General features: G+C 36.1%; 1 protein-coding gene across 1 annotated transcript in view; it reads right to left on the bottom strand.

The window, feature by feature from the left end:
• MALRD1 (MAM and LDL receptor class A domain containing 1) overlaps positions 1–20,932 on the bottom strand; it is a 589,021-nt gene that overhangs the window by 166,808 nt on the left and 401,281 nt on the right. Inside the window, exons 29-30 of the mRNA XM_049705518.1 lie at positions 16,217–16,345; positions 7,605–7,766 (exon numbers count right to left, since the gene is read on the bottom strand). Of these exons, the coding sequence (XP_049561475.1) occupies positions 7,605–7,766; positions 16,217–16,345 (291 nt within the window). The remainder of the gene's footprint in view (positions 1–7,604; positions 7,767–16,216; positions 16,346–20,932) is intronic.

The following is a 20,932-nucleotide window of genomic DNA, read 5'->3' on the forward strand; positions in this document are numbered from 1 at the left end:
TCAACCCATGATCAGTCTTGTTTCCTCTATATTACCACCCACATCCTCAATACCACTAGATTACTTGAAAGTAACCCTAAATATCAAATTACATCATCTTTATATACTTCAGTATATATTTCTACAAGATTAGAACTCTTTTTTCATAACTATTATATCACATTTAAAGATGAACTATACTTCCTTACTATAATTAAATATTTAGTCAGTAGGAAGCATATTTTATATGTTAATACAGATATAAGTATATTTATTGGAACATATATGTATACATGGGAATATATATATATTCCCAACTTTTTATATAATGTCGCCCATAGAAATGATTATACTCCTATAGCATGCTGCAATAAATGGAAGAGGGTAATTGCTGTTTGTTTTCAAATCAAAGCCTTCCACATGGGCATCTGATTGGCAGTTTTCATCCTAAGCACATGACAAGTTGGGTGATACAGGACTCTAAAGGCTCAACAGTAAACAAACAGAGCAGTAGCTTTCTAAAGAGCGATGAGAACATACGACAAACGTCTACTACACCGAGTTATCTATTTCCTCCAGGGATAACTGTTCTCTTTTCATGTCCTTATCTTTCTCTTTCATGACATTGGTTTTCTTTAAATGCCTGGTAATTCTTGGTTATCCATTTCAACTTTTTGTTTTTTTCTTAAATTTTTATTGGAGTATAGCTGATTTACAATGTTGAGGTAGTTTCAGGTATACAGCAAAGTGAATCTGTTAATACATATACATATATCCATTCTTTTTTAGATTCTTTTCCCATATAGGCCATTACGGAGTATTGAGTAGGGTTCCTTGTGCTATACAGTAGGTCTTTATTAGTTATCTATTTAATATATAGTAGTGTGTATGTGTCAATCCCGATCTTCTAATTTATCCCCACCCCTTACCGCCGGTAACCATAAGTTTATTTTCTACATCTGTAACTCTATTTCTGTTTTGTAGATAAATTCATTTGTAGCCTTTTTTTAGATTCCACATATAAGTGATATCATATGATATTTGTCTTTCTCTGCCTGACTTACTTCACTCAGTATGACAATGTCTAGGTCCATCCATGTTGCTGCAAATGGCATTATTTCATTTCAACTTTTGAATGAAGGCCTTTGTTGCTTAGTATACAGGTAACAGGAAAGAATTTCCACTGCTGTTATACAGAGCTGTTTCCCCACCGAGCTCTCCTTTGATTGGAAGAATGAAGAGAAGGTGCTGGACAGGTGGGTTGGGCATGTAGCCACACAGACGTCCCTATGGGGCAGTAGTTCTCAACCTTGGATACACATTAGAAACTTATGGGGAGTTCTTAAAAATCTTGCTGCCCAGGCCACAACACTGACCAATTAAGTCAGAATCTTTGTGGGGGGATCCAGATATTAGTACGTTGTTTAAACTCTCCAGCTGATTCTAATATTCAGCCAAGATTGAGAACCACTGTCCTTGGTTGTGAGACCAAGGGGTCGGCAGGCATGCAAACTGCAACACTCCAATTTTTTATTCTTGGACAGAGTTATCTTTCTTTACTTCCTCCTGCAAACCTATAGTGTTGATCCTATGCAGCCCCATGTATGACCCTGCCTCTTTTTTCAGGATCTAATTATCTCATGATAATCCTTTCCCAGGCAGGCAGATGCCCAGTTTTCTTTAGATGACAGTAGTCTGATTTTATCCTGGGAGAAAAAGCTACTTCTGTGAGCAGTTGTGTTTGAAACCCTGGTCCTGGCAGGGAAACATGAAGGGTGGGGCCAGGTTCCCAGCTCAGCCAGGTGTTCTGAGCACTGTTCCTCAGTCAATTACCCTCAACAATTCTTCATAACATTTCTCGGTATTTGTATAAGCTCGGGCTGACATAACAAAATACCACAGACTGGGTGCTTAAACAATAGAAAGTTATTTTCTCACAGTTCTAGAGGCTCAAAGTCCAAAATCAAGGTGCTGGCAGGGTTGGTTTCTCCTGAGGCCTCTCTCCTTGCTTGCAAACGGCCACCTTCACTGTGGGTTCTCACAGGGGCTTTACGCTGTGTAGGTGCCTCCTGGGGTCTCTTCCTCTTTTTGCAAGGGCACAAGTTCTACTGGATGAAGGCCCCAAATTTATGACCTCACTTGACATTAAAACCTCTTTAAAGGCCCTTTCTCCAAATGCAGTCACATTGGGGGTTAGGGCCTCAACATCTGAATTGGGGGGGGACACAATTCCGTCCAGGACAGTGCTTTTGATTTTAATCTTAGAATATTTGTGTAGCTTCCTTGGGAAGATCTATAGTGAACCATGTTTCCCTAGGATGGGATTTCTGCTGTCTTTACTCCATTCATTCTGATCCCATCAGCTTTCTTTTATTCCCTTCTGGAATACCTCAAACATTTCTGGTCCAAGGATTGGAATTTTTAAAAATGTGTTACAGTACAGTTATTATCTCCTTCTGTATGTGTATGTATGTGTGCATGAGTGTGTGTGGACATGATCAAAGTGAGTGGTCTGATAAACATGTGATCGAGGGCTGGCTTTTGTGTATAACACACAATATCCCTGACCAAGCCTCCACCCTCCCTACTCTATCAGAGACCAGGGTGAGATGCTGATATAAACCTAGAAGGAATAGAAGGTAAGTGGTCCCAAATATGGATGTTAAGGAGATTCAGACAGAGCTGTATAAGGATGAAGGAAGATACTGATGTTCTGGGAACGGGCTTGGATGAGGCTTCAGACACCAGGGGTTCATTTCTGGCTTGGTCACTCAGTATACAGGCTCAGAGAAGACCTTTAACTTCTCTGGTTCCTCATCTCTAATGTAGGAATAATAACATCTGTCCTGTCTGCCCAATAGGAAGTACAGTTATCACCCGTTAGCCTGCAGGGCTCTGTCAACCAAGTACCAAGTAAGTTCTGTCTGTTGAACACTTAATACTTTAAACTGCTGTCATACACATTAGAGCATTAGTGTCACTAAGATTGTTTGCAGGTACTTTTTGACCTTGGGCTGTGAACACAGAATTGCACAACAGTAAGCATGTGGGTTATATCAGGCAGCATATTCCATTCCAGTTACCTTCCAAACATTTACTTAATTCAGTTCCCAACACATTGTGTGTGGTGTTTAGTAGGCACTCAGGAAATATACGTTGCCTTAATTAATCCAAAATATTTGCAATAAATACAGAAGGAGATAGATCCAGGTCACATGAGGCCTACACAAGTATTCATCAAGTGCTACTCAAGTTTAAATGCTGGAGAGAATATAAACATAGCAAAAGATGTGACTTCTGCCCTACCAGAGTTTACAATCTAATTCTGCAGATGGTTAACTTATTATAACATTAAAAAGAAAATAAAGTTATGAGGGAAGGGAATAAAAAAGAGACAGCAGCCTTTTGAATTTTACCTCTGTTAATTCATGTCACGCAAATGTCATTCTTGCCATTAAATCCCGTATATACTAAGCCCAAACACTATTTATTCATGTGCAGACTGGAGAGTGGATTAATGCTTGAAGTTTCTCTCTACAACTTTGGCAATGGCTCCAAAAAGACTCATAAACAGGCCTGCGATGGGCATTGAAAATGTCCTCCTTATGTATCTAATGCTTCATCTTGGTAACAATAAGTGAAAAGATACATAAATGCAGCTCTAATTAACAACGATGTTGTGATGCTTAGAAACAGACTGTAGGCTCTTTGAATCTGCTGGCCTTCTCATAAAGAATTTTGTTTTTCCCAGAAGGTCAACATTAATTAATGTCCTTATAATCTATTTAGCAGCCCATTGTCTCAGTGATGTCTAAACAAGTTTAGTGAGCCATAGTGGTGTAGCCAGGATGATATAATCAGAGTGCTTTGAAAAGAGCACTCTGCAAAAATATACTGTCTTGTGTAGTGATTAGCAGGGAGGATAATAAAGGATTCTGTCAGAATGATTAGTTTTCCTTATCTGTGGATGACATTACTTGTATACCATATTGCATAAATAACCAGATGGAAAACTTTTCATGTGGTCTTTAATGAACTCACACAAGCTATAAAAGTTCAAAAAAAGAAAATAAACACAACTATTAATAGTCCTTAATTGTTGCATTAAAAGGTATCCATAGATTACTTATACTCGTCTTTTGGGACAATGTGTGGAAACTTTCTCATGTCCATCGATTATACTTCTACTTTTTCTTAAACTGAGCCTACAATACTTTTTGTCCCATTAGTAGTATTATACAAGCAGACATGCTCGGTAATTTTCAAATATTGTCTTAGGAGAAGGAAAGATTGCAAAGATTGCTGCAGATGTTATCAAAAGAACCCGCCAGTATTTGTTATCTAGATGTTACTGTCTGGATCTTAGTAGGAAATAAATATTGGTTTATTTCTTACAGTTTCTCAAGGAACAGAAACTAATATTTATCCTCAGGAACTATCAGAAAAGTAAAAAAAGTTCCATCTAAATGTATATTGATTACTGTGATGTTTAATATTACGAAATAATTTAAGAATTTACCAATAGATAATTTTATAAATTATGGTATATCCAACAAGTAGAATACTATGATATAATAAAAACTATGTTGCTAAACATATTTCATAACATAAACTTGTTCGCACTATGTTTTTTAAATTACTAAATCAAGTAGAAACTTTCTTTTTATTGGCCAATATGTGCATTAAGGAAGAATGACAGGATACACAAATACGAAGCTTAAAGGTGGTTATATTACTCTACTGGAACAACTGGGGTTTTCTTTTTTCTGGTTATTTATATTTTTAAAATTTTAGAAAAAGATGTATTACTCAGTAATGTAAAATTGATGAAAAGAAATACTGAAGAAAAAATAAATATTAAAAGAGTGAAATACAATAGTTCAGGCTTTTTAAGGAGTAAAACTTGAAACTATCCACCACATTTTCCACACACATAAATGTGCTACCATCATGTACGTTAGAGTTTCTTTTGAGGTGTGCTTCCTGGTTTCAATTATTTTCTTTTTCTTTTTGCATTTATTCCTCCTCTCCTCTACTCCAACCTTATCACCCATCCAAGTGATTCATGTAAATAAACGAGTATGTATCCTTTTTCATCCTCTTTTCCACGTTCATGTAGTTATTCTGGAAATATCTAGGTATGGAGCTATACATATGCACAGATGGGGGGGCAGTCATTGTTTGTTTTAGACATATTAGATCACACCATATAATCATTTTGCATGTTGCTTTACTCCTTTTAGAATATCTTTTGGAAATCCCTGCAAATCAGCTGTATGGCACTAAACTCTCTTTTTAGTGGCTGCGTGATACTGTGTGTTGTGGATGTAACCAGTTATGTTGGCTGTTCCTCTAGGTTCTTAATTTTGGCCCCTTGGGGATAGTTGTCAATTTCTGAAGACATTTTGAGTTGTCAGCACCCGGGAGAGGAGTGATGCTGGTATCAAGTGGGTAGAGGCCACGGATACTGCCAAGCATCACACAGTGCACAGGGCAGCCGCACAACAATTAATTAGATTACCCAGAACATCACTAGTGTCCAGGCTGAGTCACCCACCAGGCACACTCTGATCTCAGGGTGTTTGGCACTGGTGGTCCCTGGGGCTGGAACACTCTTTCCTTAGGTACCTACCTGTATCACTCTCTCACTTCCGTCAAGTCATTTTTCGAATGGCATTTTCTCAGTGCAGCCTATTCTGACCAGCTTATTTAAATTGCCATCCTCCCCCAACCCATCCCCTGGCCTTCCCGATCCTACTTCCTCTATTCTTTCTTTCCTCTACTTCTAACAGGCCATATAACTTATTTACTTATTATGTTTATTTATTATTGTTTCCCTCCGTCTAGAATGTGAACTCCACTGTGGCAGTGAATTTTGTCTGTTTTATTCACTAATGTATCCCCAGGACCTAGAACAGTGCCTGACACTTAATAAATGAATCAATAAAAGAAGAAAGGAATGAATAAATGATTGTATGAATGATGCATGTTCATTTTATTTCTCATTTCTTTCAACTGCAAACAATGCTGATGTAAATATCCTTACACACGTGTACTTATGTCTTGGTCCTTGTATTTCTATGTGGCCAGAATGCTTTCCAAAACAGAAAATTTCCCATAACGATTAATGAGTATCCTTCTGCTCCCCCCACTCCATCTCTCAATCATCTGTAAGTGGCTTTTGAAAATCTCTTCCCATCTGATTATTTTAATTTGCATTTTTCTGATGAGTTGTGAACTTGAGCATCATTTAATATATTTGTTGATTATTTGAATTTGATCATCTGTGAACTGGCTAGGCAAATCTTTCCTGGTTGTTAAAATTGCCATTTCTAATAAGTTTGTGAGAGTTATCTGTATATACAGTCTACCTGTAATATGTAAAGAAAAAAACTTCAAATCTATTATATGCCTGTTGATTTTGTTTATGAAATATTTAGATCATAGCTATAATTTTATATCTAGGCTTTTGGAAGTTTGATACTGCCTTTAAATTATACATAGTTTACCCTATGTTTTCTTGGTAAGAGTTTTATTATTTTAATTTGTTAGATCTACATCTTTAATCCATCTGGAATATATGTTGTATATGAAATATATAGAAGAAAAACTGGAATTTAATTTCATTTCCTTCCAGGTGGACAACCAGCTATGCCAGCATCATATTAAGTAATACAACTTCTTCCCACTGAATTGGCCTTTGTTATATACTAAATCCTCCTAATTACTTACCTAAGTGTCTTGATTCTCTGTCCTGTTCCATTAACCTATAACATGGTGTATACTAATCTCATTTTTTTTTTTTTAAGGAAAAAACACTTGATGAAAGGCAGAAAAAATACAACTTGACAGGTCGAAAGGAATAGAAATATTCAATCTGAAGCTGAATTAGGAAACAGCTTTAAAATAAGAATGAACATCTATGCTGTAATTGAACATCATGATATTTTATCCCTAAGAAAAGTTTTGTCCCTAAGAAAAGTTATCACTGAAAAAAGTTATTTTTAATTCCTAAGAAAGTTAGATTCCTAAGAAAAGTGTTGAGTATCAGTCAAGATTTCAGGGTAAAAGTAAACAAGAATACAAGCTTCCTTCTACTCTGACTCTATTAATTGGAAAACCATTTAAGATTACATTGATCTCATGTCACAGGCAGGAAGCAAAACTTGTTCAGAGTTTGCTGATGCTCATTCTTTTTATCACCACTTACCTTTTAAATCTCTGCCCCTGTACTTCAGAGGGTCTGGAATGAAATTGGTGGTAGGCTAGCGATCATCGTGGCAGCATGCCAACTATATACCTTTGTCTACTGCATGCATTAATCTGAATGTTCCCTACTTGTCCCTGCCCCAATTGGGGACTTTAAGGCCACCTTTAGGGTAGGGTAAATAAAATCTGTGAGTCTTTTAAATAGAGTCATTGATTTCCTTGTTGTGGCAATATCAGTTCTAGGTCTATTAAATAATTCAGGGGTTAAACGGAAGGAACTAACTCTCTTTTCATAAAGGCTATTGAGCTCTACCCCCACAAAGACATAAGGAAGGTGCTCTGACATTCACTCAAATAGTTAAAGCAAATTTCCAGCCCAGTGAACTACATGGCCTGACTATCTCTACTGCATTTACCTGGTGTGTGATCGAGGTCTGGACTCAGTGCTTCAGTAGGAATTCTGCTGCCAATGGCCCAATCCAAGTCATCTTGAGAGTCTTGAGTAAGACTGCAAGCTGTGGTCCAGCTTCCTGAAGTTATTTCAAAATTGCAGCTTCCCGTCGTGCTTGTATACTGGCCTAAGGAAACAAAAATATTAATGGAATGCTGTAGAAATGTATGTCACACTTGATATTATACTACATTTGCGATGATTTAAAATTAGTATTTGCATACTCTGTTTATTTAAAAATTTAAAGAACCAGGGTATTTGCACTCATTGGAAATATCAGTTGTACACCGAAACTTTTTTTATCACAGGGTCTAGAAGCAGTGCGTGAACACTGTCATTTAGCCATTAAGGATTTACATGGATTGACTAATAACATTTTAGATGATAGATAAAACTGTATCTACACATGAACAATGTACAAAACATTATGATAATTTGGATTATTCAGGTCAAATAAATCAGTATCTCCAGTTGTCTGGATGTTTAACTCCTTCCCTCTGTCCACTCTGGTGTTTGAACAGCATAGACCATTACAGAGGAAAAGTCATTTAACTAGAGAAAAGGTGCCTTTGGTAGAAGTAGTAAACCATATAGGATGCAGACCCTCTCAGCATTCCATACCCATCACCCACGTACAACATTTCAGAGCCAGTCACTAAATTATTTCTCACTAAATAATGAAAGAAGTTCTCTTCTAAAAGTATTGATTCATAACTCATCAAAAAACTAAGTTGTTCACAATGAGAAAAATTACTAGATAACTGATTGTCTACTACCTAGTCATCTGTGAAAAGTGCCTTCATAATACCCTGATACTGCTTTCATTTTTCTTTAATTTTCTTTTTGCATAGCAGTTATTATTTTTGAGCATTCACTGTAAAAACTGTGTTATAGAGACAGAATGAATTATTGGATGGTTTAATCAGTATGAATCAACTGAGATTGTCATTGACTTTTTTTTTTTAGAAAGATGAAGTTTGTATTATTTTTAACGTTTCTTCTCCAGATGGTTTCTTGTTCATAACTTTTTCTTAACATAAAACTATTATTAGCATATATAGAAACTTTGTCAGCAAGGAAAAACTTGCTGTTAAAATGGATGCCAAACATTTGGCAAAACAAAGCTTTAATATTTTTATAGAAAATTTTCTGGATCTCTAAGAGTATTTTCATAAAATCTCAGCATTTTACTTCTCTGGCATGATTGCATCTTATCCCTAAAAACTAGAATCGTTTTTAATTATATACATTTCTTTCATTCATTCTACATGACTTATGCTCCATTGGTTTTTATATACTTATTTATGGGCTCTGTATATCCTTTTTATGCCATGCTTATACATAAGTTTATACCATGCTTATATAATATGGATAAAAGTGAGGAATGTGGTTCTCCAGGTGTTTAGTTAACACAACCGCAAACATGTGGAATCTTCCAATGTTACAAACAAGACAGCCATTGTGTGTTTGTTAGAATGATGTCACACACAGGTTCTATAGTATTTCTGTGTAACTGACTCCCAGGCACATAGCCCCTACAATAATTATTCTTTTTCTGTTCTCTGTGACCACTCTTGTCCTTCCTCTTCCACCGTATTTAATATATGACTTTACCATTGACTCTAAAGATATCTACACAATCAGGATTCATTCTCTTACATTTCAGCCTCCTTAACTCAAATTATATCACTTTTACTTTTCCCTTTTCTAGGGTTAACCTTGGTTTATGATCTCAACTGCTTACCAAACACTGTTATTAGCATTCCACAGCTGCATTTATTTCAAAGTTATACAACTTTTCCACATCTTTCAATCACACATTCTCTATTAATTCCTTTCTTATATTGCAGAGTTAGCTGGGGTGCCCCTCTTGTTAAAAAATTACATAATTAAAAAAAAGTCTCACTCTATGTATCTTCACTCATTCTTTCCCATAGCCTTTCATACTTTTGTGCAGATGACCTACAAATCTACAGCTACAATGAAATGCAGGTGTTTATCTACAAATGTTTGTTGAACATTCCACTTGGAATATGCAATTATCATCTCAAAACCAACAAGCCTAAAATGAACTCATCATTTACCCCTCCAAATGGGTTCTTCTCTCTGAGAATATTGATTAATTTCATAGCATGAATCTTCTCTCTCTTTCTAAAGATTCAAACTATGAAGTTATCTTTGATTCTGCATTCTTTATTTTCATATCTAATCTATCACCAACAGCTATAGATTCTCCCTTTGAGAACCTGTTTAGTTCATTCCTTTCTTTGCAGCTCTATAGTTCCTGTTCCAGCTCCATTGGTTCAAGCCCCTGGTTTATGTTAAGAGCCTCTTTCTTTAGTGTAGCCTTCATCCTATCAACCTTATACACCCAAACCACATTATTAATCTTCAAGACTGCTCTCATGTTATTTCCCTTGCTCGAAATATTCAGGTGTTCACATTATTTGAAAATGCCCTCAAAACCTCTAGCCTTGAATACGATAACCTTTCTGTTGATGCAATGCTTTTTCAGGCTGAAATCTGTCTTGTCTCCAAAACTGCCTCTACTTCAATGAAATCTTTCAGAAAAATTTCTTTTGAATAAAACTGACTTCTTTCAACTTTTATGTTGAAGTACTTCTCTCTCTCTCTCTTTTTTGGCACATGTTCTCTAGCAATTCGATGCTCATTTGTCAGTCCTTCCTTCCCTCTCTTGTTCAGGACAGAACTGCAGTTTTATCTAGGAATTCACCTTCTTTCACTCAGATATTTGTTTGAAGAGTGAAACGGCCCCCTGTAACACCAGAGGCGGCTCATGGTTTATCTAAGCAATCATGATGCGCTGTTCAAACTTCCCTTGTCTTGAGTGGTTTAAGATAGTCTTGGGATGCTTTTCTAGACAATGAGACTTACTAGGGAAAAGACACCTAGGAAAAGGTTTCTTTATTCTTAAAAATAAATCAAAAGGAAGAAAACCTATTTGTCCTTTCTCAGGATATCATTGCAAAGATGTGCTTGGGACTAAAGAGATTCTATGGGGAGCTGACTTTATAAGAAAATCCATTATCTGAAGATGGCAGAACATAAAGAATGAAGGAGGGCATATAGTTCTATATGCTTGATGACAAAAGTTACTAAATTAACCAACTCTAGAGCTCCCTTGCTTTTGGACTTCTTGCTATTTGAGATAATACATTTTCTTTATTGTCTGTATCACTTAGAGATGCATTTAGTTTCAAGTAACTGAAAACCCAAATAATAGTAGCTTAAACAGCTACTATTCATTCATCTCAATTAACAATACGTCAGGAAGGTGTCAGTTTAAGGTTGGCACTGTGACTGTGGTTCAAATGTGTAGTTGTGAAGCACATATTTTTCATCTTTCCTTTCTGTCATCTTGCCATCCTCATGCTCATTCATGGTTGCAAGATGATGCTGCACCTTCCAGCGTTGAAAAATCCAAATATTCAAGGCATTGAAAGGAATGGGAAGAGGAAAGAAGAAAAAAGCGTTTTCCTATTCTGGTGCTTTTTCTTTTTGAAAGGGATACCGTCCCCAAATTCCCACATGTATCTCACTGGCGGGCGAGTGCTCACGGGCGGCTACAAAGAAGTTTGGAGGAGATGGTACCTGAGGCTGGTCATAATGTTGCCCTGGATCAAACTGCAGTTCTGTTTCTAACGAACAAAAAGAAATGGATAGGCAACAAGCAGGGACTGCTATGATGTCTACACCTGTCAAGGTTGGAATTTCTGTTACAAGTGTATTAATTAATGTATCTTCTCCATTCCATCTAGCAAATAATACTCTTTCTTGAATGTCCAACTTCTGTACTATCTTTCTCTTTCCAGATCATGTCAGTTCTCAGGGTCTGTGTGTGTGTTTTATAACAGTAATCATAGTTATGACTATTCGTTTGGCAACTTATGACTTTTTTATTTTGCACTGCCACCTTAATTGTTGTTTACTATTGAACTACTGTAAACATTTCCATGGGATCAGGTATTATTATTGAACTGCATTATATAAGCCGTGATTCCATACTAATTACTGAATGATAGATGATATGAAGACTTTGTAATATTAATATTTCTTGATGATTAATATGTATCAATATTTTCAAAATGGCTATTGCTTTAGGAAAAATATTTTCCAAATTGTGATCTTTATTATGATCCCTTGAATGGATTCAAAGTATTACTAACATTGTTTTAAACGACTGGCACTTTTCCACTGGTACAATATTCAGCCATATTGTTGTAGGTCAGTATAAATATTAATCAACTCAGTTATATTAAAGAGAGGGCTCCATAATGAATTATTTTTAATTCTCACATCCACATAGCAACCTTATTTTGCCATACCATGATATATAACATAGAACTATTAAACAGTTTCTCCTCATTGTGAAATGCCTTTTTGGAAAGCTGCACTGAGAAGGATTTTGGAGAATCTGGGTACAGTGGGGAAGAGTGACATGACTGACTAATGATGTTTATCACTGTAAGATGCAGGAGAGAAAGTACCCATCCCATTCTGCGCATCCCTAGCCTAGAATACAAGGCACGCTTACTATGTGTTTTAGGTAATAATTTCCTCCATGAAAAAAAGAGCATATTTTCTAACTTAACTGTTTCTTTTAAAAAGAATTGATCTTATTTGTTACCAACCATGCATTTTTGCAACAAGAGGTAGCAATGCAAAAGAAGATTTTATCTTTGCTCATAACCTAAGGTAAGAATTCAGTCATGAGGAATAGCTGCATTTATTGTCTGATAAGTATAAAGGACATGTAAATAAGGCATTCACAATGACGGACAAACTTCAAGAGAATATAAAAATAATGGCATGGAAGAAGCTAACATTAATCCTGAAAGACTGAACAAATATATTCTTTATATTATTTCATTTAATTCTCAAAGCACTCTGTATGTTATTATATGTACTATATAGATAAGGAAATTGAGCCTCTGAAAATTTAAATAATTGCCCAACAAATGATGGTCAAAGTCAAAATGAAGACTTCAGTTTAATAACCCAAAGGTCAATTGTTTCCTTATATTTCTCCAAAGGTGACTTTGAAAATGTTGTAATTTATTCCATTATCCACGATAGATCCTCTGCCTGCAGGAATCCAGCCCTGATGCCTCCAATATTTCCCAAAGACCATCATATAAAATATTGATGGAGTCAATTTGCAGCATCAATAAGTCACCCGTATATCTCTGTGTGCTGTGCAATGTTCCTTTTGGAGGTGAACAAAATCTATCAAGAAGTTTTAAGAAAAGTGACTATTTCATTTGTCAACATATTGCTTTTATTTTAATAAATTCAAATACTTCTTGCAGTTGTCCATCAGAGTCATGGGTAACACTAACAGACATGGATATGTAACTGACTTCAGTTTCTGATCATCAAAACTGCCTTTGTGTGTTTTATATCAATACCTCAAATAGCTGTGGGAAAAAAATAAGAATCATATAAGGTACTCTGAGAAGAAAAATGAGTGAAGCAAAAAGAACATGGGCAGCATTCACATTTGAAAAACCAAAACACCTGTAACCCTTTCTGATGTTTTTAGGTCTATTTTTATATTTCATATACAGATGTACATACACACACACACACATTTTTCTTCATATGTACTCCCCACATAAGCTGTGATAACCTTATTCCTGATAGCACTTGTTACACTTAAAAAATAATCAGGAATCTTTTCATTTACTAACTACCTTTTCAAAAAGCAAAGAACATTATATTTAATGCATTTTTCCCTCTAGGTTTTTTTTTCCCACAGTAGAAAGTGAATTTCTGAAGCCTAACACAATGTCTTGTTCATTTTTATATACCCAATGTTTAGAAAGTTGTTCCTAGCCCTACTAGGAATAGGAATAAACACAAGAGTATAATTTTTATATAAACTTTTCAATATATGTACATTTTTACATGAGAGGAAGGTATTTACTGTCTGTAATAAGTTTTCTATATGCATGTGATAGCTGTCCTTCTCACCCCACTGGATTATGTATGTCAATGCCATCATATTCAAATTATTTTTTCTTTAGAGCCTTCATAAATCTGGCCAAGTTTTTAATGTTTTGCTGGTGATTATTAAATGCTCTATTTGTTATGTCTTGTGGGGAAAATGGTGATTTCAAAATGCTTCAGAGCATTGTTTTAGAACTCCATTGAAATCAATTCCTAACAGTCAATATAAAAAATATATATATTTTTGGTGCACTTAAAAGAAGCTAGAAATAACACTAGAAAGTATTATTTAATGTATTATAAATTTCATTTGAGAATATATATATTATAAAGGAAATATTTTGTGAAATTAAGATTACAATACTGTAGTATTCAAAATACAGTTTAAAAAAGTGCCAATCATTTTCACTTTCTTCTTTGTCTGACTTAAAATTAAAAGATGGGATGAATGTTGAGGATACTATGCTAAGTAAAATAAGCTAGTCACAAAAAGACAAACACTGTGATCCCACTTACATGAGGCACCTAGAGTTGTCAAATGCATAGACAGAAAGTAGAATGGTGGTTGTCAGGGGCTGGGGGTGGGGAGAATAGAGCGTTATTGTTTAATTGGTAGAGTTTCAATTTTTCAAGATAAAAAAAGTTCTGGATATGGGTTCTGGACGCCCTCTAAGGGAAAAACCTTTCCGATGACACTTACGCAAGCTGGCATAAGTGTGAAGCTGTGGTGTTGGCTGCACAACGATGCCAATATGCTTAATGCCACTGAGCTGTACAGTTAAAAAGGTTAGAATAGTAAATTTTATGTTATGTATATTTTATGTATACTTTACCACAATTAAAAAAAATAGCGAATGCAAGAAAGAGAAATGAACACTTCAGAAGTAAACATCCCGAGGAATAAAAATAACACTGAGCTAAAAATAAACATTTAAATGTGCCTTGTGTAGTAAGCCTTCCCTGTGCATGTGTGATATTTTCCCACTGAGAAATGGAGTCTATTCCCTTCCTCTATTTGAATCTAGGCTAGACTTTGTTATTTGAATAACCATTAGGAAGAGCCAGGAGGGACATTCTGGAACTTCTGAGGCTAAGTCATACAAACTCTTTGCTATTTTTCCTCAGGCTCTTGGAACTTTCTGTGAATGAAGAATGTTGCATGCCACGTCAGTAAACAAAGGACATTGTAGCCATCAGCCACTGCCCGCCCCTCCCACCCCCTAATGGTGCGCCCTGAGGGAACTCAGGGTAGAAACAACAGGATGCCCGCCATCAAGCCCTCAGCCACTGCAGCCCCCTCCCCCACCCCGGCAAGGTGCACCCTGAGGGGATTTATGATGGGAAAAACCAGGATGCTGGCCCTAGATAGCTAAGGTGTGTAGCAAAGGAATGACTTCACTGAACACAGTCTCTTGCATCTTCCCAAACACAGAAAAGCACTAAATTCCTTAACTTGAGCTATCTGGTTTTCTTTAATTAACAGTAATCTTTTGATGTTTGGGCTCCCAAAACTCCTGTATATCCTGTCTCCCCCTCTACCTCTTGGGAGCAGTTCCTCAGAGGGATCTGAGAGGCTGCCTCCTGGGCTGAAGTTCTCATACTTCTTAACTTTGAGGTTGTGCATTCTTTTACAGTCGACACATGGTAAAAGCCAATCCCATGTAAGATGTCTGACTAACCCGCGATAGCCCAAGCCACAGGGATTGCCCTGGAGGTTGATTCCATGTTGATCCAGACAGAGAAACCAAAGAGTACACATGTGCCGAACATGTAGGGGATAAAGGCATCTTGGAAGTGATCCTCCACGTCCAGCTGTACCAGTCTGAGCCATGTGGATCAGAGACAAGCTGCCTAGCCGATTCCTTCCTGAATGAATGATCCACAAAATTGCAAGCAAAATGAAACTTGTTTAGGCCACTGACTTTTAGGGTAGTTTGTTACGCTGCAAACATTAACGGCAACAGGCAGCCAGTATGGTATCAAGATTCCATATGAATGCTCACCAATAAGATATATGAAAAAAAATTCTTTGGATTTAAATATGTGTTCATATTTTAAAATTACACACTTGGCTTTATACATGAATTTAAAAATCATTTGAATTAAAGTTTGAATAAAAAAACCAAAGTGGTTCTTGTATTCCTCTTTTTCCAGGGCAATGTAATTATTAAAATTAATCATTAAACTAGTATTTATTCGAAGTGTTCTTTTTTCACCTCACCTATAAAATCAGTCATTTTTTGGGGAAAAAGGAATGGAATCAGTCATGAGAACTGATGAAGAAATGTAGGCTCTGCTAGTTCAGTTTCTGACAATTTTAACCCTGACTCTCTGCACACAGTTCTATATAATGACATGATGGGAAATTTTTGTGACATGATTTGCTATAGATTTGTTGCAGTTTTTAGTCTGGGGGTAAAAAGGATGGAAGGGCTGCCATTTAAATATTTGCATAGAGAAGTTGGAAAAATGTTTTGTCTATTCTAAATCTACTCTGATGCATGAGAAGAACATTTCTTCTCAGTCATCAATGCCAATAAGTTACTCTGCTAACAAAGTGAAAATCTGTGCTGAACTGGCAGCATCAGAACAGACAAATACACTTACCACAGTGAGCTTCATCAGACCTATCAGAGCAGTCTGGGTGATAATCACAGACCAGGTGGGATGCAATACACTTCTTGTTGTGGCACAAGAAATCAGTGGCTTCTGGGCAAATCTCAGAAGTCTCTCCCACTGTGGGGAAAACAAAATAACAAACACAAACATCATTTGGTAACACTTTCATCAAATTTGAATACTCCTTTTAGTTCCCACACTATTAGATAAGTTAAAGATTTTAATTGTTGTCCAAGGTAGACTTGTAGACAACTCCCCATCTCTCAGTCCCACCTGGAACTGTTCAGCAAGTAACATAGATTGTACTTCCAAAATATCTTTTAACCAGTCAAGGGCTGACCATCGTCTATTACATAAACCCAAACTCCCAATCAAGGCATTAAAAATGTTTTGGTTTTTGGCTCCAGCTTAGTTTTCCAGGCTCATTTTCTGCAACTCTTCTCTTAAGCACCTGCAAGTAAATTATATCCTAGGACTGAGGGCTTCACAAATATGCCACTTGGTCTGCATTTTACCACATGTTCACAAATGCTGCTTCCTTTACCTGTACTGACCATTCATTCCCTCTTGTGGTCTTGGTGGTCTGTTCAACCTTAGGACTCAAGGAAACAACCTCTCTCTCTACCCTTGTCTTGCCTTTCTCTTTGCCATCCAAGCCTCTGGTCAGACACTCCCTATTTCATGCTGCCTAAGGATACTTTTATTCCTATATTAAATGCTTACCACCTTGTATAAGAGCTGTTTACACTTCTGGCTGTCCTCCCAGACTCTAAGCTCCTTCGACACAGGAGTTTTTGCTGTGTTTTCCTGGGCCTAACACAGCACCTAATATACAATTTGTGCTTTATAAATGCTGGTTATAATAACTGAAGGCATAATGGTTTCATCTAAAGGGGGCTTAGAAAAGCAAATTGACGTAGAATTTTCAAAGCAATTCACATGTTGGCATATCATTTCAACTGATATGAAGTCTAATGATAATATTTTATAGCTTCAAAGTGATATACATTAAAGGTCTGAAACTATCTTTATCAAATTCAACAAATTAAATAAAGCTCAGCAATTCCTTGTTACATCGATTAGTATGGGTTCAGGATAGGGTGTCTGCGGTGGGGGTAGGTTACTCAAGGTTAGGGAGTATTTTCATGAAGGAAAATAGTAAAACTCTACAGATTTCATAAAAGTGCATTTCCAGAGTCTTTCCGTAGTCATCCCCATAATACAATAGCTAAAACCTCAATAATTTCCAGAAATAATTTACCAGTAAAATGTAGTCCCAATACGAAGATTGAGAGGAGGCATCTAAAAGAACAGCCAATATTTATTAGATCGTGGGTATCAGTAAGGTGAAGAATGAAAGGTCGTGTTCTTTGAGTGATTTAGAAACTTTGCCACATAATTTTAATTAACACTAGTGAGAATTGACAGTTAACCCAGAGAACTATGTGGACATTGTTTAGTATGCAAGTCTATGCATTGGAGATTATTTTTCTATGCCACAGGCTGTGGAGTCATAAAATTACTCCACAGAGGATATGGGTTTTGACTTATAATCTAAATAATTGGTTCTTTAGTTTAAAAAAAAATGACTGAAATAGACTCCATCTCTAAATGAGGCTTATTACCTTAACAACATAGAATAGAAAAAACATGAAGAGGAATCAAGTCAATGCTTTGAAATATAGTAAACTGAGCATAAACCAGAGTATCTATGGTATATGGGTTGCACGGATTAAAAATAAAAAGAGACTGCAATTCTAAGAAAAGTAGATCTTCTTTAAGACAAGAATATAGTCAGTCAGACTGCTGTTAGCAAAAACAGCATGGTAAATAGAAGAGGAACATTATTTTAATGAGAATGTCTTGCATGTGTTTAGCCATTTTCAATTTCTTCATTTAGCCAAAATGATAAAGGCAGTACCTATTAACCTGGTCAACAAATACATGAAATGAAAGATAATCTCACATATACTATAGTTAATGATATGAGAATGGAAAGAGCATTGGTGCTCATAAGAGCGAGTTGAAGATGACTTGCTGGCAGAATATGGCACATGAAACAGACTAAATATTTATTTTAGCTTAGAAAATAAAGGTTGACAGAGTTCAAAAGACCTAAAACTAAAACATGATAAATGGAAAAATCCTAGGAAGAAGAAAATGTCTGCAAAATAATGTAGCCGTAAGAATCGAATACTTAATCCACTAAAAGCACGAGGAACATATAGGACTAATCCACTGTGGATTTGAATACACTGTCCCCAAAGTTAAAGTGACGTCCATTGAAAACTCACATTATTCTCCTTTGAAATAGAATTTACAGTAAAGAAATTCTTGCCCGTATAAATTTGTATTTGGACTAAAACAGCTTTGTGCACAGGATTCATTACATAGAATTAGATATAATCATTCTACAGATTATGTTTGTGGATACACACTTGTTTTATCATCTCCTTCAAGTGATGATATTCAGTATGCTCTGGGATTTCAGACAGTAAATTTCACGTGGGCACACATTTTTGGCACCTTTATTTCTCATGCAGAATATTACCACATGAAGGACATAAAAGACGTGATGGCAATGGCCAGACTCCCCCTCACTGAAGACCATGTTATTCAGGCTCCTTAGGCTGAAGGAGACTGAATAACCATGACCATGTCATGTCTCCTTAGGCTTCTCTTCACTGTGACAGTTTCTCAGATTTTCCTTGTCTTTGATAACTTTTACACTTTGGACAGTACTGGTCAAGTATTTTGTAGGATTTCTATTAGAATTTGATTTTCCCCCCTTATAATTTAGGTAGGATTATGGGTGTAGGGGAGGAAGACTACAGAAGTAAAGTGTTATTTTATCACGTCATGACCAGGGCACATACTATGACACAACTTGTCACTGTTCATGTTGACCCTGTCTACCTGGCTGATGTAGTTCTTGTCATATTTCTCCACATTAAAGTTACTTTCTTTTTTCTATCCCTGTAAATACAATATTTCTTTGGAAGGAAGTCACTGTGTGCAGACCACATAGTGGAGAGGAGATCTATGCTTCCCTCCTTGAGGGTAGAGAATCTACATAAATTAGTGTTCTTACATATGGGAGATTGGTCTTTTCCCTCCCATTTATATATTTATTTAGTAATTTATATCAATATGGACTCAAGGATATTTATTTTACAATTTGAGTCATAATACAATGCTACTTTATTTTTTTATTGCTCAAATTGGCAAAGGGGAGCTCTTTCAGTTGGCTTCTATGTCCCTTTGACATGCTACCATCAATGTAGCCTTTTTTTTTTTTTTGCACACTGCTTTCTGTTCTAACACCATAAGTTGCTTCAGCCTTACCTTGTATTTTTCCCAGCCCAGTCCTAGAATCAGCCATCAGCCATTTCTCCAAGCAGCCCTGGTTCCTTTTATTGGAGAATGCTGTCGGAAACCAAAATCTGGGTACTAGGTTGCCCCCTGCTACTGGGGTGTCATTATTTCTATGCTATGATAACTTGAGGAGTCATGCCATTTTTCAATTACAGAAAATGATCAATTTTATTTCTTCAAGTACTATCTTTCCCTAAGTCTCTGTTTTCTATTTCTGGAACTTTCTTTTTTTTTTTTTTACATCTTTATTGGAGTATAATTGCTTTACAATGGTGTGCTAGTTTCTGCTTTATAACAAAGTAAATCAGTTATGCATATACATATGTTCCCATCTCTCTTCCCTCTTGCATCTCCCTCTGTCCCACCCTCCCTATCCCACCCCTCTAGGTGGTCACAAAGCACTGAGCTGATCTCCCTGTGCTATGCGGCTGCTATTAGAAGTGTTAGATTCACTTATTCTACCTTCAATGTCTCAATTTCTGTTCATATTTTTTTTCTCTTTACCTTGCTGTGTTGCATTTTGGTGAGGAAGCTCATGCTTATTTGATGATTTATCCTTCAACTGTGACTCTAATCTGTTTGTTTAACTTTTCCATTGATATTTATTTTCAGTTATAATTTCTGGAAGTAAAATTTAATTATTTTATTTAGTATCCTGCCTATTTTATTTTATGCTTTCCTTTTTCTGTATTATGATCCCAATAGCATGTGGTCCCAACAGCATAAATTTACACTGGCTTCATGCATTATCCTTGAAGTTTCAGTGGTTCTAGAAATTTTAATATTAATGTGTTATTTTTGAGTTCTCATTCTCACAGCATGTACTATCCTACGTGTGGTATGGCACAAGTTTTAGGGTTTTGGTTTCATGCTGGTAGCTCCTGTTCTGTTCATTTATTTTTCTTTAATTTTTTCCAACTTCCTGGACAGACAACAAATTTCTTTGGGCTTTCTCTGGAAAGGACCAGGCTTTATGCAAGGGTACATGTCTAGCTCTCCTATTCTGATATAGGGTTAAAACTTCCAGTCTCCAGATACCATTTTCTATGTCCAGGTTCCCAAGTCCTTTAAGCCCCTGGGAAGTTAGCTTTCATCTATGGTCTATGTTTGAGTCCCCTCTTTGGTTCTGGAACTGGTATATTTCCTTTTCTTTTTCAAATTTCAGTTTGGAGTATTAACAAGTGCTTTTTAAAGATATTTTTATATGTTTGTAGTGAGTGGAAAGCACATCCTATGATATGATTTTGTTAATTTTTCTGTAGTCTAATTTTCAATATAAATTTAATATTTAAAAACTTAAAACCTTATATCATGAATTCTAAAAATAAT

Source organism: Orcinus orca, chromosome 2, assembly GCF_937001465.1.
Source record: "Orcinus orca chromosome 2, mOrcOrc1.1, whole genome shotgun sequence".
Lineage (NCBI taxonomy): Eukaryota > Metazoa > Chordata > Mammalia > Artiodactyla > Delphinidae > Orcinus > Orcinus orca.